General features: G+C 42.1%; 1 protein-coding gene across 1 annotated transcript; it reads left to right on the top strand.

Annotated features, from left to right (window-relative positions):
- The first annotated feature begins 773 nt into the window (after window positions 1–773).
- Window positions 774–13,255, top strand: nr4a1 (nuclear receptor subfamily 4, group A, member 1). Its single transcript, XM_079675221.1, has 7 exons — window positions 774–861; window positions 2,649–3,301; window positions 4,315–4,444; window positions 4,811–4,980; window positions 6,234–6,436; window positions 7,480–7,658; window positions 11,360–13,255. The coding sequence occupies exons 2-7, from the start codon at window positions 2,651–2,653 to the stop codon at window positions 11,614–11,616; spliced, it is 1,590 nt and encodes a 529-aa protein (XP_079531347.1). The 5' UTR covers window positions 774–861; window positions 2,649–2,650; the 3' UTR covers window positions 11,617–13,255.
- Window positions 13,256–17,981: the final 4,726 nt, after the last annotated feature.

The raw sequence follows: 17,981 nt of genomic DNA, 5'->3' as shown, positions 1-17,981 counted from the left end.
CTTGCTGCTATCCCCTGATTCGAAGTCCATATCATAGGAGATGCACGCTGTTGCTATTTAATGCATTGTTAAATCTACAACATATTTGAGTTGCTCTTTTTGCAAGTATTGTTTGGTTTTTGGGGATATTTTTTCAGACATTTTCCAAATAATATTAGGTAAAACGTTAAAATTGAATTTATTCAATTTTTGTATATATATTTTAAAATGTATGTAGTATTTTAATATTTGTATGAATGATTTAAATATATTTAATTAAAATAAATTAAATATAATGATATATTTCAGTATGTAACAGTTATAGGATATTTAAGTGAGATATATTAAAGTATAAGCGTTGGGACCTTTGTGCAAGTATGTTTCTGTGTTGCACATATCATTGATTCAGTTTAAATGCAATGTTTAGCCAAGTTTGTTATACATTTTACATTTTTAAACAACCAGTATTCGAAATAATGTTTCCTCCTTTTAAAGAGTCCGTGTCTCCCTGTGTTCAGATATATAAATACATTGCTAATCAGCAGAAGTTACAGTTAGAAAGCCACTTCACACACTTGTGTGTGTGTGCGTGTGTGCGTGCGTGTGTGTGTGTGTGGAGGACAATGCTGCGGTTCTTCGCTACTCGCGCGTCAACGGAATCCCGTAGTGCGTCATCGAGCGACTATTCTCTCTGCAGCGCGCTCTCTGATTGGCTGCCGGGTGGAAATCTCCCCGCCCACCTGCGCGGCCTCGTGACGTCATGGCACGGGCAGCACGAAGGGGTATAAAAGCAGGAGAGACGCTGCTCAGCGGCAAACTCTGAGGATGACTGAGGTGCAGTGAGGATAACAGAGAGAAACACGCCTGTAGAGACACACACAGGTAAGAGATATACTCATGCTTTTATGTTCATACACTGTGTACAAGAACAGGGTTTGAATCAAAGAGGAAGCAGCTTTTAACTCCATGTGTATTAGCAGGAAACAGCCAGATCTACTTCATTGATCTCAGTTCGGGATTTATTTCTCTGTTAATCCACTAATGAATAATCTTTAGCTGTACTGTGTACTATCAGCAGCCTACCATCGATACATGTAGTAAAAGTACTTAAAGAAAATGCATATTGATTGTACAACAACTTGTATTAACTTGTACTACTGAAAGTAAAACGTGTTGATTGTGGAGTGACATGTCATCAAAGTATGTTTTTAAAATGAATGAAGTACTACTTCACATGCACAACTTTCCAAATACACATTTAAAGTGCTTTTTGTATTCTTAATTCTACATTTTTCTGTTCTATATTCGTGATTCTTTACCTCTGCATGTCCTGCTTTTTATATACATGTATTTAAAAGACAGCAGCTACCCTTTCCGTAGTTACTGAGAAGAGGTTTTATATGTTCGGCTAGTCATTGTTTCCACAGCTTCTGCGCGTCTGTTTTAAAAAGTGTTCCTGTGCACTGTGCACATACAGAGTTAATTGTTAGCCTGTGTGTGTACTGTGCAGGTGTTTCCACAGCGCCACATGGCTTAGTGGATATGCAAAGTGTTTTATGCAATAGGATAAAAGCTTCTCAAATGAACACATACAGTATGTTTGTATTGCAGTAGCAGAGTAAATACACACACGTTACAGTACAAATACACAGACGTTACAGTACAAGTATACACAGACGTTACAGTAGAAATACACACATGTTACAGTACAAGTACACAGACATTACAGTTCAAGTATACACATGTTACAGTACAAGTACACAGACGTTACAGTACAAGTATACACATGTTACAGTACAAGTACACACACGTTACAGTACAAGTACACACAAGTTACAGTGCAAATACACACATGTTACAGTACAAGTACACACACGTTACAGTACAAATACACACATGTTACAGCACAAGTACACAGACGTTACAGTACAAGTATACACACATGTTACAATACAAGTACACACACGTTACAGTACAAGTATACACACATGTTGCAGTACAAGTACACAGAGCTATACTGCTGCTCTACTCATACATACACTACAAATATACATAACTGATATCCTTTATGAAAGTAAGCTTCATGGCAGTAGTCTGACAGGTGGTGTGATTTTAAACAGATATACTTATCCTCACTTTAAGTTCAATTCTTTGTATTTAATGGCAATAAGGATTGAATTTTATTGTCATTGCAATTTACACATTTAAATGTAGCATCTAATCAGAAACACAAAGAGCCGTTAACTTCAGAGTAACATTTAGGATGAATGTGATACAGTATACAAACATCACCCAGTCGATATGTACTGTATGCACAGTATTAATAGTGTGGTATGAACACGTGTGTGTATCGTGTGTGTGTGTGTTGGCTCTGAGCTCCAGACTCAAAGTCACCCCTACACACACACACACACACACACACACACACACACACACACACACACACACACACACACACAGACAGAGAGAGAGAGAGAGAGAGAGAGAGAGAGAGAGAGAGAGAGAGAGAGAGAGAGAGAGAGAGAGAGAGAGAGAGAGAGAGAGAGAGAGAGAGAGAGAGAGAGAGCCACACTGTAGCTATGGACACTTCACAATGAAAGCCTTGACCCTTGACCCTTGACTCTAGAGGACACTTTTAAACACCTGTCTTTGTGTTTGTGTTTCTGCAGCCATGACTTGCATCCACCCTCAGCACGCCCCCCCCCTCGGGTCCCCCCAGCTCTACGACCTCAACCTAGGCCTCTCCGACTTCCAGAGCACGGACTTTATCGCCAGACTCACCTCGAACGTCCCCCATGTCCCCACCCCCACCCTGCCCAGCATCAACTCTCTGGTCGACCTCCACCACGACTTCAACTCTTACTCCTGTCAGTTTACGGCGGCCCCGGGCATGGAGACCCCCTTTAAACTGGACGACCTCCAGGTGTACGGATGCTACCCGGGCGGGGCTTTCTCACTCAGCTTCCCCGATGAATCTTCCTCTCCTGGGGGGTCAGATTTCACCTCCTCCCCCTCCACACCTCGCTTCCAGCCTTCCTCCGGCTGGGACCCCTCTTACGGCCCCTCATTCTGGGCTCCAGACGACCCCTTCACCTTCAGCTCCGTGGAGGATCTGTCTCATCTTCAGGATCCTTTCTCCCCTCCCCCTCCTCCAATGAGCTGCTTCTCTTTGGAGGCGGGGTCCGAGCAGCTGGACGGCAGCTTATCGCCGAAGTTGAAAAGCCTCTCAGGAAACGAGGGGTGCTGTGCGGTGTGCGGAGACAACGCCTCCTGTCAGCACTACGGGGTCCGGACCTGTGAGGGCTGCAAGGGCTTCTTCAAGGTACCCAGAGCTCTGATTCGATTTGAAGCATTCAACAAAAATATCAATCAGATTCAGACACAGGTTTATTAACGAGTAGGTTCACGCATACGAGGACTTTTCCTTGGTGGACATGGTTGTTAGAAAACTCTCCCTCGTCCCCGGCTTGAGCTTGAACCTCAGGATCCATGTATCTGTGATCCTCTCCAGAATGGAAGGAGTCATCACATACAGAGCATCAACTAGTTCCTGAACAGTGTCCTTCACATGCTGATATCCAAGAGAGGGAGTCACACAGTCACAAGATGGAGGAATAGAAAGCAGTATTCAATGTTTACTTCAGATTAGCTCCACGTCAGAAATGAGCATGCTTGTCACATGTCTCTCTCCATAGAGGCTGAATCATCATGTTAATCACATAGCTATCATATGCCTCAAACAGTCCTGATGCTCTTCTAGGTAATCACACATCCTGTCATGTTCACAGCTACAGTTGATACCTTTGATATCATGTGACTCTCAGATTGGAAGAAGACATTCAGGATTTTACCAACAGTGGTGCATACATAAACACAGTTAAAGAATATAACTGCATATTTGCACTAACACTTATAGAACTCACTACAGGAGAGAGAACACTACAGGCAGCACAAGAGGGCCTCTTTGATGTTGTAACTTCCACCTCCCACACAGACTCTGTCCATTCATATCTCCATCATCAGCTTCATGCTCAGACTGTGAGTCCATTCAAAAACGTGTATTACCAAACAACTTGCTTTCACTACTCCCACTTAGATCTGAATAATGAAGTGCAGTCACTATAAGGCAAACTGATGCTTATGCGTACTTGCTTTTATTATGTCGTACATTTCTTCTAGATATCACGATATATTGTGAATTCTGTTGGCCTTCATGTGAGGATTCTCCTGATGATGGAAATTGGATATTGAGTGTTTTCTTCCCCTCTCATTGAGAGACTAAGATAGAGTACGTTGATGCAGGTTGAGATGAACTCTTCCTTGTTGTTTCCACAGCGAACAGTTCAGAAGAACTCCCGGTACGTTTGCCTCGCCTCCAAAGAGTGTCCTGTGGACAAGAGGAGGAGGAACCGCTGCCAGTTCTGCCGCTTCCAGAAGTGTCTGAACGTGGGGATGGTGAGGGAAGGTGAGTCACACACACACACACACACACACACACACACACACACACACACACACACACACACACACACACACACACACACACACACACACACACACACACACGCATACACGCATACACGCACACACACACACACACGCATACACGCACACACACACACACGCACACGCACACACACACACACACACACACACACACACACACACACACACACACACACACACACAGACAGACAGACAGACAGACAGACAGACAGACAGACAGACAGACAGACAGACAGACAGACAGACAGACAGACAGACAGACACACACACACACACACACACACAGTGCAAACATTAACAGCTGATTCGTCTCCCTTTCCTCCAGTTGTGAGGACGGACGGTTTGAAAGGTCGCAGAGGTCGTCTGCCGTCGAAGCCGAAGGTCATTGCCGAGGCGACGGCGGCGTCCTCCGTGTCTCCGGTCAGTCTGATCGCTGCTCTGGTCCGAGCGCACATCGACTCCAACCCCGGGGTGGGGAAGCTGGATTACTCCAAGGTAAACAACAACAACAACAAACCTGAACAACTAGATCGTGTGAGATATTTGGCTCCGTATTTCGGCCATCGAAGGTAAACAGAGATACTTCTTTAGAGAGTTCGGGAAAGGCTCAAGGCACTCTAAATGAAATCTATTATTATTAATGAGTGTTCGAGTTTTTTAATCTGACAGAATACCCTTTTCATGAAATTCAAGATTTTCTTTTTCTCCAACATCTCAAATTCAGATTTTATTTCAATCCTAAATTTGAGTGATTTTTTTCTTATTCTTTCTCAATGAATTTCTCCAAAATGTTCAAATCATTAATCTGAGTTTTTTTTTGTGCAAACTCCCGATATTTTCTTCTCACAAATGTTGGAATTGAGTTGGAGAGTCTGGCTCATTCTTCACTTTAATCTCAGAGAATATTCTAAATGTTTTAAATCCCCAATTTGAGGGTCTTTTTGCATGACGTCATAATCTGAGAGAATATTCAAATGTCTTTGCCATAAAGTGACGTCCCTCCCCCGTCCCAACAAGTGTGAGATTCAAAAGTGTGAGATTAAGTGTTAATCTCAGTAGGGATGTCCCGATCACCTTTTTTTGCTCCCGATCCGATTCCGATCATTTGATTTTAACAATTTGCCGATACCGATTTTTCCCGATCCGATCTTTATGCAATGCATTAAGAGAAAAAAAAGAAAAAAAGCATTCAAGTTGTCCCTTACGGTTATTTTTTTATTTAAATTGGATATTCTATCCAACATGGATATAGCTTCTTTTTTTCACAGCAGCATTGGATCAGTTCAGTTGTGCAGCATTGGATCAAAACAAAATAAAGCTTTCAGTACTCGTTAGCTTACTGCTACAATTAGACACTGCCCCAAAGAAGCAACACATACATGATGTTCTGTAATTTGAAACCAAAACTAAGGCCTCAGGATGACTTTAAGACTTGAACATGGTCATTTTTGTTTTGTAACATTGAATAAAAAAAATGAAAAAAAAGTATTTAAAAAAAAAAAAAAAGAATCCCGATCCCCGATTTTTTTCTCCCGATTCCGATCTTTTGAAAATCACGTGATCGGATCGGGAAATCTCTAAATCTCAGAGTATAGTTACATTTCTTCCTATCCCACATTTCAAGGTATTTTTGTATGACGTTATAATATGAGAGAGAATATTCAAATGTCTTCGCCCTGAAGCTCCATCGATGTATCTGACCTGTTAGAGATGACGTCTCTCATTTCCCTGCTTCCTTCCTGTTTCAGTACGAGGAGACGGCGGTGAGTCCGACCCAGAAGCTGGACTCCTCTGACGTGCAGCAGTTCTACGATCTGCTCACTTCCTGCACGGAGGTGGTGAGGATTTGGGCTCAGAACATCCCGGGTTTCTCAGAGTTCTGCCTCGAGGACCGGGAGCTGCTGCTCGAGTCCGCCTTCGTCGAACTCTTCATCCTGAGGCTGGCCTATCGGTGAGAGCATGTTCATCGTGTCATATTCCTGACGCTCTGGATAGATATGATCCATCAAGGAATTAACCAGAAAGAAACTTGAAAACACCAAAAATAAAGTTCCAAGTTAGAAGAATATGTGTTCTTCCTACATTCACCAGAAACATCTAAACATAAACTCAGATTCAATTCAGATTTATTTTTCTAGTAAAAGTAGCTTTTGATTTTGATAACAGTTTTCCTTAACACGATTTTCCTTTTGTATATTTGTGATTTTGATCCTTTTAATAATAATAATAATTTCAATTTATATAGCGCCTTTCACGAAATCCAAGGATGCTTTACAATGGGAAGTAACAAAAGAAAACAAAAAGTAATCATACAGATACATAGGCTGCATAAAAAACAAAACATTTTAAATGTACCACTTAAATCTAAAGTGTTTTGCTCGTCATCCCCTCTCTCCTGATGCCCTGGGTAAATTTAAATATGTGCAATAAAGAACTTAACCACAAAGAAACTTGAAAAATAAAAGATTTTACTTCGAATTTCCAAGATTTAAGTTGCACTTTCTGCGATTTGTATATTTGATAATTGCGTTAAAATTCGAATGAATTGTTCAGCCCTACGATAAAGCATTATTATTATATTCCCAGCAGAAGGATTACACATTTCAGATCAAATCAAACACTCTCCAGTCCGTAAACACCCGAAATAAAGTTAGACGTTTTTTAACTTTTTAAGATAAAAGTTAAAAAAGATATTTTACGAGTTTATAAAGTCCTAAAATTGCAATAGAGAAAATAATATTAAAGAAGAAAACCCTCAATATTTCCCTCAGATTACAAAATCCTACATTTACCAGAAATAAACTCAGATTCAATTCATATTTCTTTCAGGTAAAAGTACCGTTTGATTTAGGTAACAGTTTCCCTTTAGACGTTTTCTTTCCTGTATGTGATTTTGTTTCTCGTAAATGAGCCGCCTCGTTGTTCCCTCTCTCTGCGGACACGTGACATCCCTCAGCCCTGGATAACAGAATGTTTCTTATGTGTTTCCTAAAGCTCGGACCCTGACCTGCAGAAGCTGGTGTTCTGCAGCGGAGCGGTGCTTCACAGAGCTCAGTGCGTCCGGGGCTTCGGGGACTGGATCGACTCCATTTTAGAGTTCTCTCAGAGCCTTCATCGCATGAAGCTCGACGTTTCCTCCTTCTCCTGCCTCACTGCGCTCGTCATCATCGCTGGTAAGAGCTGTTTCTAACTATTTAGTTTATCAATCAAATCAAGACAAATTCATCCCTCTCCCAGTCACTGTCATACCACCTCACCCTTCCTCTGATACAGGATTCACGCGAAGTCACTATCGAATTAACATTTACCAAACAGGGTGTCATTTGTTTTATTTTTATTTCTTAACTCGGGCCCTGCGAAAAAATCACTTCACCACAGCCACATCATAGACTATGCATTACATGAATACACACTATCTGTTTCCTTTTTTTATTAGGGATGTCCCGATCACCTTTTTTTGCTCCCGATCCGATTCCGATCATTTGATTTTGACAATTTGCCGATACCGATTTTTCCCGATCCGATCTTTATGCAATGCATTAAGAGAAAAAAAAGCATTCAAGTTGTCCCTTAAGGTTATTTTTTTATTTAAATGTGATATTCTATCCAACATGGATATAGCTTCTTTCTTTCACAGCAGCATTGGATCAGTTCAGTTGTGCAGCATTGGATCAAAACAAAATAAAGCTTATCAGTACTCGTTAGCTTACTGCTACAATTAGACACTGCGCCCACTCTGTTGCCAGATTTGAGAGAAATAAGCAGGTCTATGAAAACAAACCCCAAAGAAGCAACACATACATGATGTTCTGTCATTTGAAACCAAAACTAAGGCCTCAGGATGACTTTAAGACTTGAACATGGTCATTTTTGTTTTGTAACATTGAATACAACATTTTTAAAAAGTATTTATAAAAATAAAAAAAATCCCGATCCCCGATTTTTTTCTCCCGATTCCAATTTTTGAAAATCACGTGATTGGCTCCGATCCCCGATCACGTGATCGGATCGGGACATCTCTATTTTTTATTACTGCCGTATTTTATTCAATTTTATTTCAATTTCTATGTAAATACTGCTATATTTTTTTATGTTATTTTTGATGTATGCACCACGACATCAAGTCAAATTCCTCATACGTCTAAACCCACTCGGTAATAAACCTGTTTCTGATTCTGATTTATGATTAAGACATTATTTAACCCTAAGGCTCCAAATGCAAAAGAAACTTCCTTAGTGGACATATCAAACTTTGTCTCGGAGTTAAATCAGACTTATTTTCACTCGGCGAGGACAGGGTTTGCTCGAGGACAATAAGAGAGTAACACAACACAGGACTGACAGGACAGGTGTGAGACATGACCTCATGTATGGTGCACAAGTTATATATATTATCACAGCATGCCGAACACCAACACAATGCCGTATACTTTTACAGCCGGGAGTTGTTGCACCGCAGGGGCTTTAACACGTCTGTCAGCACAGCGTTCAGCTTTACAAATCTATTCAAAGGGTGGAACTGCAGGTGAACAGGGTAGAAGTATAACTAACAGATATCACCCACTTCATGACTGACATTAACGATCATTTTTTATATTGCAAGTTTTCTGGTATATGTTTAAATGTGCTTACGAGGCGTTATGTAATGCTAACACTAAGTAAAAACATTAGCCGCCTTTAGCTTAGCGGTGGTGACGTGAAGTCATGTGACGTGCTGCAGGGGTGGGAAGTACTGGAGTACAAATACTTTGTTACTGTACTTAAGTACATGTTTCTGGTATCAGTACTTTACTCCACTACTTATTTTTCTGACGAATTCTTACTTTCTACTTCTCACATGTTGAACACAAATACCTGAACTTTCTACTTCTTACATGTTGAACTCAAATACCTGTACTTTCTACTTCTTACATGTTGAACACAAATACCTGTACTTTCTACTTCTTACATGTTGAACACAAATACCTGTACTTTCTACTTCTTACATGTTGAACTCAAATACCTGAACTTTCTACTTCTTACATGTTGAACTCAAATACCTGTACTTTCTACTTCTTACATGTTGAACACAAATACCTGTACTTTCTACTTCTTACATGTTGAACTCAAATACCTGAACTTTCTACTTCTTACATGTTGAACACAAATACCTGTACTTTCTACTTCTCACATGTTGAACTCAAATACCTGAACTTTCTACTTCTTACATGTTGAACACAAATACCTGAACTTTCTACTTCTTACATGTTGAACTCAAATACCTGTACTTTCTACTTCTTACATGTTGAACACAAATACCTGTACTTTCTACTTCTTACATGTTGAACTCAAATACCTGAACTTTCTACTTCTTACATGTTGAACTCAAATACCTGTACTTTCTACTTCTTACATGTTGAACACAAATACCTGTACTTTCTACTTCTTACATGTTGAACTCAAATACCTGAACTTTCTACTTCTTACATGTTGAACACAAATACCTGTACTTTCTACTTCTCACATGTTGAACTCAAATACCTGAACTTTCTACTTCTTACATGTTGAACTCAAATACCTGTACTTTCTACTTCTTACATGTTGAACTCAAATACCTGTACTTTCTACTTCTTACATGTTGAACTCAAATACCTGAACTTTCTACTTCTTACATGTTGAACACAAATACCTGAACTTTCTACTTCTTACATGTTGAACTCAAATACCTGTACTTTCTACTTCTTACATGTTGAACTCAAATACCTGTACTTTCTACTTCTTACATGTTGAACACAAATACCTGTACTTTCTACTTCTTACATGTTGAGCTCAAATACCTGTACTTTCTACTTCTTACATGTTGAACTCAAATACCTGTACTTTCTACTTCTCACATGTTGAACTCAAATACCTGTACTTTCTACTTCTTACATGTTGAACTCAAATACCTGTACTTTCTACTTCTTACATGTTGAACTCAAATACCTGTACTTTCTACTTCTTACATGTTGAACTCAAATACCTGTACTTTCTACTTCTCACATGTTGAACTCAAATACCTGTACTTTCTACTTCTTACATGTTGAACTCAAATACCTGTACTTTCTACTTCTTACATGTTGAACACAAATACCTGTACTTTCTACTTCTTACATGTTGAACACAAATACCTGTACTTTCTACTTCTTACATGTTGAGCTCAAATACCTGTACTTTCTACTTCTTACATGTTGAACTCAAATACCTGTACTTTCTACTTCTCACATGTTGAACTCAAATACCTGTACTTTCTACTTCTTACATGTTGAACTCAAATACCTGTACTTTCTACTTCTTACATGTTGAACTCAAATACCTGTACTTTCTACTTCTTACATGTTGAACTCAAATACCTGTACTTTCTACTTCTTACATGTTGAACACAAATACCTGTACTTTCTACTTCTTACATGTTGAACACAAATACCTGTACTTTCTACTTCTTACATGTTGAACACAAATACCTGTACTTTCTACTTCTTACATGTTGAACTCAAATACCTGTACTTTCTACTTCTTACATGTTGAACTCAAATACCTGTACTTTCTACTTCTTACACTTTCAAACCCAAATACCTGTACTTTCTACTTCTACTTTAAAACAGCTGCTAGTTATGGGTACTTTTTACTGAAGTACTTTTCAAAGCCTCTTTACTTTCACTTGAGTAAAGAAGTTTAGTCAGTACTTCTGCTTTTACCAGAGTATTTTTAAACACGAGTATCTGTACTTCTACTTGAGCAAAGGATGTGTGTACTTTTGCCCTCTCTGTTTATATCCCAATATTAGCCACCTTGTAGCTCTGTAGCAACATCAAACTATAAGCTCTCTTAACGTGTCTCCTTGTCTCCTCTGCAGACAGACACGGTCTCAAAGAGCCGAAGCGAGTGGAGGATCTTCAGAACCAGCTGATCACCTCCCTGAAGGACCACCTCTCCGCCTGCGGGTCAGACTCCCTCCGGCCTCATTACCTCTCCCGGCTGCTGGGGAAGCTTCCTGAGCTCCGGACTCTCTGCACTCAGGGACATCAGCGCATATTCTACCTGAAGATGGAGGACCTCGTGCCCCCGCCGCCCATCGTGGACAAGATCTTCATGGATACGCTCCCGTTCTGAGGAGGAAATCTGTGACGGAAAATCTTGAGATTGTATAAGACAACAGACTGATTTTATAAAAGCAGCTTATGGACCTGGACTGTTCACATGCAACAAGCTGGAGGCATTTCTGATGGAGGGACGAGGATTGCACTGCCAAAGATGCAAAGTTACACATTTAATGCAATTAATAACTGTAACGAGCACAAGTTAAGCATTTTAAAAAATTGCCTGCATTTCTTTTCTAACAGTCTTTTGACTTTAAATTGCACCTTAAATATCAAAGTAGGGCTGAAACATTTGGGGGAAAATATTATAAATGCGATTATTTTACCTGGTGTTGTCACGATTCGACAGGAAGACGGGGAACATGGGGGAAGGGTCATAGGAAAAATGGACTGGAACAATCAACGACTAACCGACAAGGTTTGACCAGACTATGGTTGCCGTCGAATTGTCCAAAAATCAGCTCCTATCGTCTTCTCCTAACCACTATTCCTTGTCCTCTGTGTGAAACATCACGGGGTCAAGGAATAGTGTTTAGGAGAATTGAAAACGGCCCATCCACACAGCGGCGTGCGTTGACGCTTGGCGGTGGGCGTGTCTGAAGCTTGGGGATCTTTTGCGAGCAACGCGACCAACAACCAATCACATGAATCTCCCGCCCCCGACATTCAAAGCAATAGCAATGTTATAACGAAGTAAACTGGATATAAACTCTCCAAACAGGCGAAAAGCTACCAGTTTCACCCACTGTCTCTGCCTCCTCCCTCCATGCCTGGTTCCTCCGGTTTGTATCCCGGTAGATGAGCAGAGACTGATCATACAGCACCGGGTGATTCACTTCCGCTATAATGAATTTTTCCTCCATTTTTTGGAATATGAGGAAATGACCTGCGTCGTCTCTCCCAGCATACACGCGGTTTGATTGGCTAGCGCTTCTACTGGCAGATTTGAATAAACGGGATTTCATTGGCTGACGCTTCTGCGAGGCGCCAAAAGTTGAACATTTCTGAACTTTTGAAGCCAGCAACGCTTCGCATCGCTTCCCAAAATGCAGTTCGGCAAAGTGACGTCCCCCCATTCAAAGTGAATGGTGAAGCGTCAACGCACGCCGCTGCGTGGACGGGCCGCACTATCGACGTATTTATGGCGTGCCAGCGGATGTTATTAATGTGCGTCTGCTGTGGGGAAACTATATTTGATAATTGCGTTAACATTCCCATTCATTGTTCAGCCCTACGATAAAGCATTTCTATTTTATTCACAGCAGAAGTATTACAAATGTCAGATCAAATACTTCGCTCCGGTATATTCTCAATGATTTCACCACAAAACCCTCCTCCCTCAGAGCTCCAGTTCTCTCTGTGTAATATAACCACTGTATGTTTGTGGTTATAGTAAAGTAGGTTGACCTACAGTATCCTTCAGTGGTATCGTTCGTGTATCATGAATAACACTGAGCAGCTGTGTGTGTGTGTCCGGTCTCAAACACACACACACACCTTATGTAGATTATTTTAAAATCTGTGTTTGACACATGAACTGTATCCTGCAGTTTGAGGAAAATGTACGTATGTTTGTTTTGGATTATTTTTACATGCTGAAAAGTTTTATTTTACTGCAGAAAAACATGAAATAAAAAACTGTATATTTCAAATGGTTTTGTCATTTTTACGTAGAATATTTAAAGACTTCCACTAACGTTGGGCTATAAAGGAACTACAGAGCGATCAATGACTTCACGTCACCACCGCTAAGCTAAAGGTGGCTAATGTTGGGCTATAAAGGAACTACAGAGCGATCACATGACTTCACGTCACCACCGCTAAGCTAAAGGTGGCTAATGTTGGGTTATAAAGGAACTACAGCACGGTCACATGACTTCACGTCACCACCGCTAAGCTAAAGGTGGCTAATGTTGGGCTATAAAGGAACTACAGCACGGTCACATGACTTCACGTCACCACCGCTAAGCTAAAGGAGGCTAATGTTGGGCTATAAAGGAACTACAGCACGATCACATGACTTCACGTCACCACCGCTAAGCTAAAGGAGGCTAATGTTGGGCTATAAAGGAACTACAGCACGGTCACATGACTTCACGTCACCACCGCTAAGCTAAAGGAGGCTAATGTTGGGCTATAAAGGAACTATAGCACGGTCACATGACTTCACGTCACCACCGCTAAGCTAAAGGAGGCTAATGTTGGGCTATAAAGGAACTACAGAGCGATCACATGACTTCACGTCACCACCGCTAAGCTAAAGGTGGCTAATGTTGGGCTATAAAGGAACTACAGCACGGTCACATGACTTCACGTCACCACCGCTAAGCTAAAGGTGGCTAATGTTGGGCTATAAAGGAACTACAGCACGGTCACATGACTTCACGTCACCACCGCTAAGCTAAAGGAGGCTAATGTTGGGCGTGATGACATTTAGTCGTCTCATTTAGACACTTGTTATCTGTTTTTAAATCCACCAGTGGAGTATTTACTGAGGTATTTTATGTGGCAGAAAACACCATTTAAATCTCTTCAGCTTGTGTTAACCACAGACCTTACTTCAGGATAACAACTAAAAACACAATCAGGAAACCATTGACCTCCAGACCAGGGCACAGTGTGCTTAAATGCCGACTCATGTCAGGGTTTTAGAACCCATTAATGCAGGTCTCTAACTCAGCATCTACCTTAGCTTCTTTGGGAGCTAGCGCAGATGCTAGCGTAGTTTCAGATCTGACAAAATACAGAATTAGTTGAGTTTCATGAAAAACAGAGGCCAGTGAATTGTTGTACATGTAACAATTGTAAATAGGCAGTAGTGTTTAGTGTCAAATAAACAAATTCTGTGTTCTGGATTTAAAGGGCCCATGTCATGCTTTTCTGGTTATTACCCGTCCCCTTCTGTGTTATGAAGGTTTCTCTGCATGTAAACGGTCTGCAGAGTCACAAACCCCCAAAGTACACCCTGTAGCGAGTAAAGCTCTAACACAGAGAAGACCTGTCTGTGCTGCCCCAGAACGCCTCGTTGGACATTTCTCTTTTTCCATTGTTTACTTCTTGGGTATAGTGACGTATTTCGGGTATAGTGACGTAACGTAACGTCAGCGGAGCCGTTACGTTTGGACCAATCCGCGGACTTCCTCACACACACACACTCGGCGGGGCGTGGTGTGGGGTCGGCGAGACTGCGAGACACTGCGGAACTCAGCCTAAGCACACACACAAACTCCCAGCCAGGCTGCGGGTGTGTGTGTGTGCCACGGTGTCTCGCTCTCTCGCAGACGGCCACTGGGCTCACAGGGAGGGGGGCAGGAGCTCCAACAAGCCGTGTAGGACAGAGAGTGAATACACATACTATACAGAGATGCTGTTTGAGAAGCCAATGTGAGTTTGGAAAATTGCACAATATAAATCTATTCTAGTAGACCTCAACTATGGAATTATGATCAGTAGAAATGCCCATGACATGGGACCTTTATTTACTAAACGTTAAATACCTGACTAGGTCTCAAATCAGTGGGCGGAACATCTGAAATTCAGTCTCTGTATCCAGACGATTATTTTTGTGGAGACTTCCCCCTTCATATTTTGTCCGTCACGTTTACTTCTTCCGTTTTTGTCAATGTGTTCCACGGGAGAGGAGTCGAAATGGGAGGTATCACCAAACATTTTAACGACTGATTATTCGTTATCTGTTGCCAGTCAGAATAAAAGGAGATCAACTCCAACGGTATGCTGACTCGGGTCTCAAACCTTAAAAAAACACAATGCAGACACCGCCAGTCGACACCGGTTACAAACACACAGAAAGAAAGAGGTCCCAGGATGGAGCCCTGAGGAACCCCAGGGTTTAGGAGTCGGTCGATGAGGGTTTTAAGTTTTCAAGGTCTCCTGTCATGCAAAATGCACTTTGTGATGTCTTCTCTTCATCAATGTGTGAGGAGACTCATAAAGTGTCAGGAAATAAAACCCTCTCTCTTTTCTCCGTACCCACATCACTAAAAACATGGGGACAACGGAGCTGTTCCAGATTTGCTGCGTCATGACGACGTTACTCAAATGTGGCCGGGCTTTACACCCACGGGCCAATCAGTAATGTTGCTGTCAGAAACAATGAGACGTGTTCTGGACGTAATATGGTCTGTGTTTACATTAGCATGCTAACACTCACTGCTAACCTGTACTGGAGAGAGTCTGTGTGAAGAAGCAGGAAATCAAAAGTTACTCACCTTGTGGTAAACCTGAGAGAGAGAGAGAGAGTTTCTGCTGGGAGAATTGTGAGCAGGCATTAGCTCCACCTCAGCGTTTCTCTAACAGCTGAAATAGAGGGATATGAGGGATGTCTAGAATGCATGATCTGTTTGGTATTTTGAGCAAACACTTCATAGACATTGTTTTATATATTTGTATATATCTGAGACCCATAATATATGCCTTAAGATAGCATGATAGGAGATCTTTAAGTCGGGACAGATCTGGGCTCTGCTCAGTCCTTTGGTGCTTGTTTTTTCCAGGGTTGGGGTATTAAAGCCACAGCTGGTAGTTTGCATGTCTCCAGAGAGGTCATGATAACGTCTGAACACCGCGGACAGCTGAAAGACAGTAACTTCAAGTGTGACTTCTTCTTTTTGGCAACACACCAGAACACGCAGCTTAAAAAATGCCCCCCCCCCCCTCCTCCCTCCCTCCTTTTCCTCAAGCCCACATGTTCTTCACTGCTCTCATTTTAGAAATTCTTAGTCCAGTCTCAAGTGACTACTTTATCATTGTAAAGTGCCACAGGCTCAGAGGGTGTGTGAGAGGTGGTGTGTGTGAGGTGGTGTGTGTGAGGTGGTGTGTGTGTGTGAGAAGACATGAATGTACACCTTTTACAGCTTGAATAAATGTTGTTGAGGGGACAGGTTAGGAGCACCTACTAATGGCACTGCCTCTAATTAAGCAATGCGGGGGTTCATCATGAATGGGAACCAGTGCTTTATGTGTTTGTTTACTTATCAACAAGACTACAGAAATGACACTTGGTGGAGGCGTGTGTCAATAACCGAGGAAAACCTCATAAGATTTTGGAGCAGATGCACATCAGAGAAGGCTCCATGTTAACACCATCTTAGTGTATTTTGAAGTATAAAAACAAATGCCAAGAGTAGCTGTTTTTAAAATCCAACGGTGCTTTTAAGTGTCCCCTGGTCTCCCAGCTGTGTGCGTCACTCTTTATTGTCCCCTGGTCTCCCAGCTGTGTGTGTCATCTTTTAGTGTCCCCTGATCACCCTATGTGTGTGTCACTTTTTAGTGTCCCCTGGTCTCCCAGCTGTGTGCGTCACTCTTTAGTGTCCCCTGGTCTCCAGCTGTGTGCGTCACTCTTTAGTGTCCCCTGGTCTCCCAGTTGTGTGCGTCACTCTTTAGTGTCCCCTGGTCTCCCAGCTGTGTGCGTCACTCTTTAGTGTCCCCTGGTCTCCCAGCTGTGTGCGTCCATCTTTAGTGTCCCCTGGTCTCCCAGCTGTGTGCGTCACTCTTTAGTGTCCCCTGGTCTCTAGCTGTGTGCGTCACTCTTTAGTGTCCCCTGGTCTCTAGCTGTGTGCGTCACTCTTTAGTGTCCCCTGGTCTCCCAGCTGTGTGCGTCACTCTTTAGTGTCCCCTGGTCTCCCAGCTGTTTGCGTCACTCTTTAGTGTCCCCTTGTCTCCCAGCTGTGTGCGTCACTCTTTAGTGTCCCCTGGTCTCCCAGCTGTTTGCGTCACTCTTTAGTGTCCCCTTGTCTCCCAGCTGTTTGCGTCACTCTTTAGTGTCCCCTGGTCTCCCAGCTGTGTGCGTCACTCTTTAGGGTCCCCTGGTCTCCCAGCTGTGTGCATCACTCTTTAGTGTCCCCTGGTCTCCCAGTTGTGTGCGTCACTCTTTAGTGTCCTCTGGTCTCCCAGCTGTGTGCGTCACTCTTTAGTGTCCCCTGGTCTCCAGCTGTGTGCATCACTCTTTAGTGTCCCCTGGTCTCCCAGTTGTGTGCGTCACTCTTTAGTGTCCCCTGGTCTCCCAGCTGTATGCGTCACTCTTTAGTGTCCCCTGGTCTCCCAGCTGTGTGCGTCACTCTTTAGTGTCCCCTGGTCTCCGTTGTGTTTTGAGCTTCTTCAGCGTTTGGTTTCTGCAGCTTTTAGTAAACGCTGCGCATGTCTCCTCAAGTTGCTGAATGTCCTCTAAAAGCTGCATGTGTTGTCAAGTTGCTGAAGATGTTTCTTCATGTGGAAAACATTTTTTATTTTTATATCTGCATCGTTTCTGAAGCTGCAGCGTGTTTCTTCTCCTGATGGAAAAGTTTTGGGTCATTGTAGTGTGTTTGCACCCGTCAGCCTCCGTACTCTTGTTTCTTATATGTTTTCAGACAGACTCTT

This window comes from Notothenia rossii (genome assembly GCF_949606895.1).
Source record: "Notothenia rossii genome assembly, chromosome: 4".
Lineage (NCBI taxonomy): Eukaryota > Metazoa > Chordata > Actinopteri > Perciformes > Nototheniidae > Notothenia > Notothenia rossii.
The sequence above is the reverse complement of the archived record's forward strand: the minus strand, read 5'-3'. Positions and strand labels throughout refer to the sequence as shown.

What these genes read in the sequence shown, in the direction of transcription:
- nr4a1 (XM_079675221.1), top strand. Translation starts at nt 2,651, where the DNA reads ATGACTTGCATCCACCCTCAGCACGCCCCCCCCCTCGGGTCCCCCCAG. An exon ending in GCTGCAAGGGCTTCTTCAAG is followed by an intron (nt 3,302 to 4,314) that starts GTACCCAGAGCT and finishes TTGTTTCCACAG; the next exon opens with CGAACAGTTCAGAAGAACTC. An exon ending in ATCCTGAGGCTGGCCTATCG is followed by an intron (nt 6,437 to 7,479) that starts GTGAGAGCATGT and finishes TGTTTCCTAAAG; the next exon opens with CTCGGACCCTGACCTGCAGA.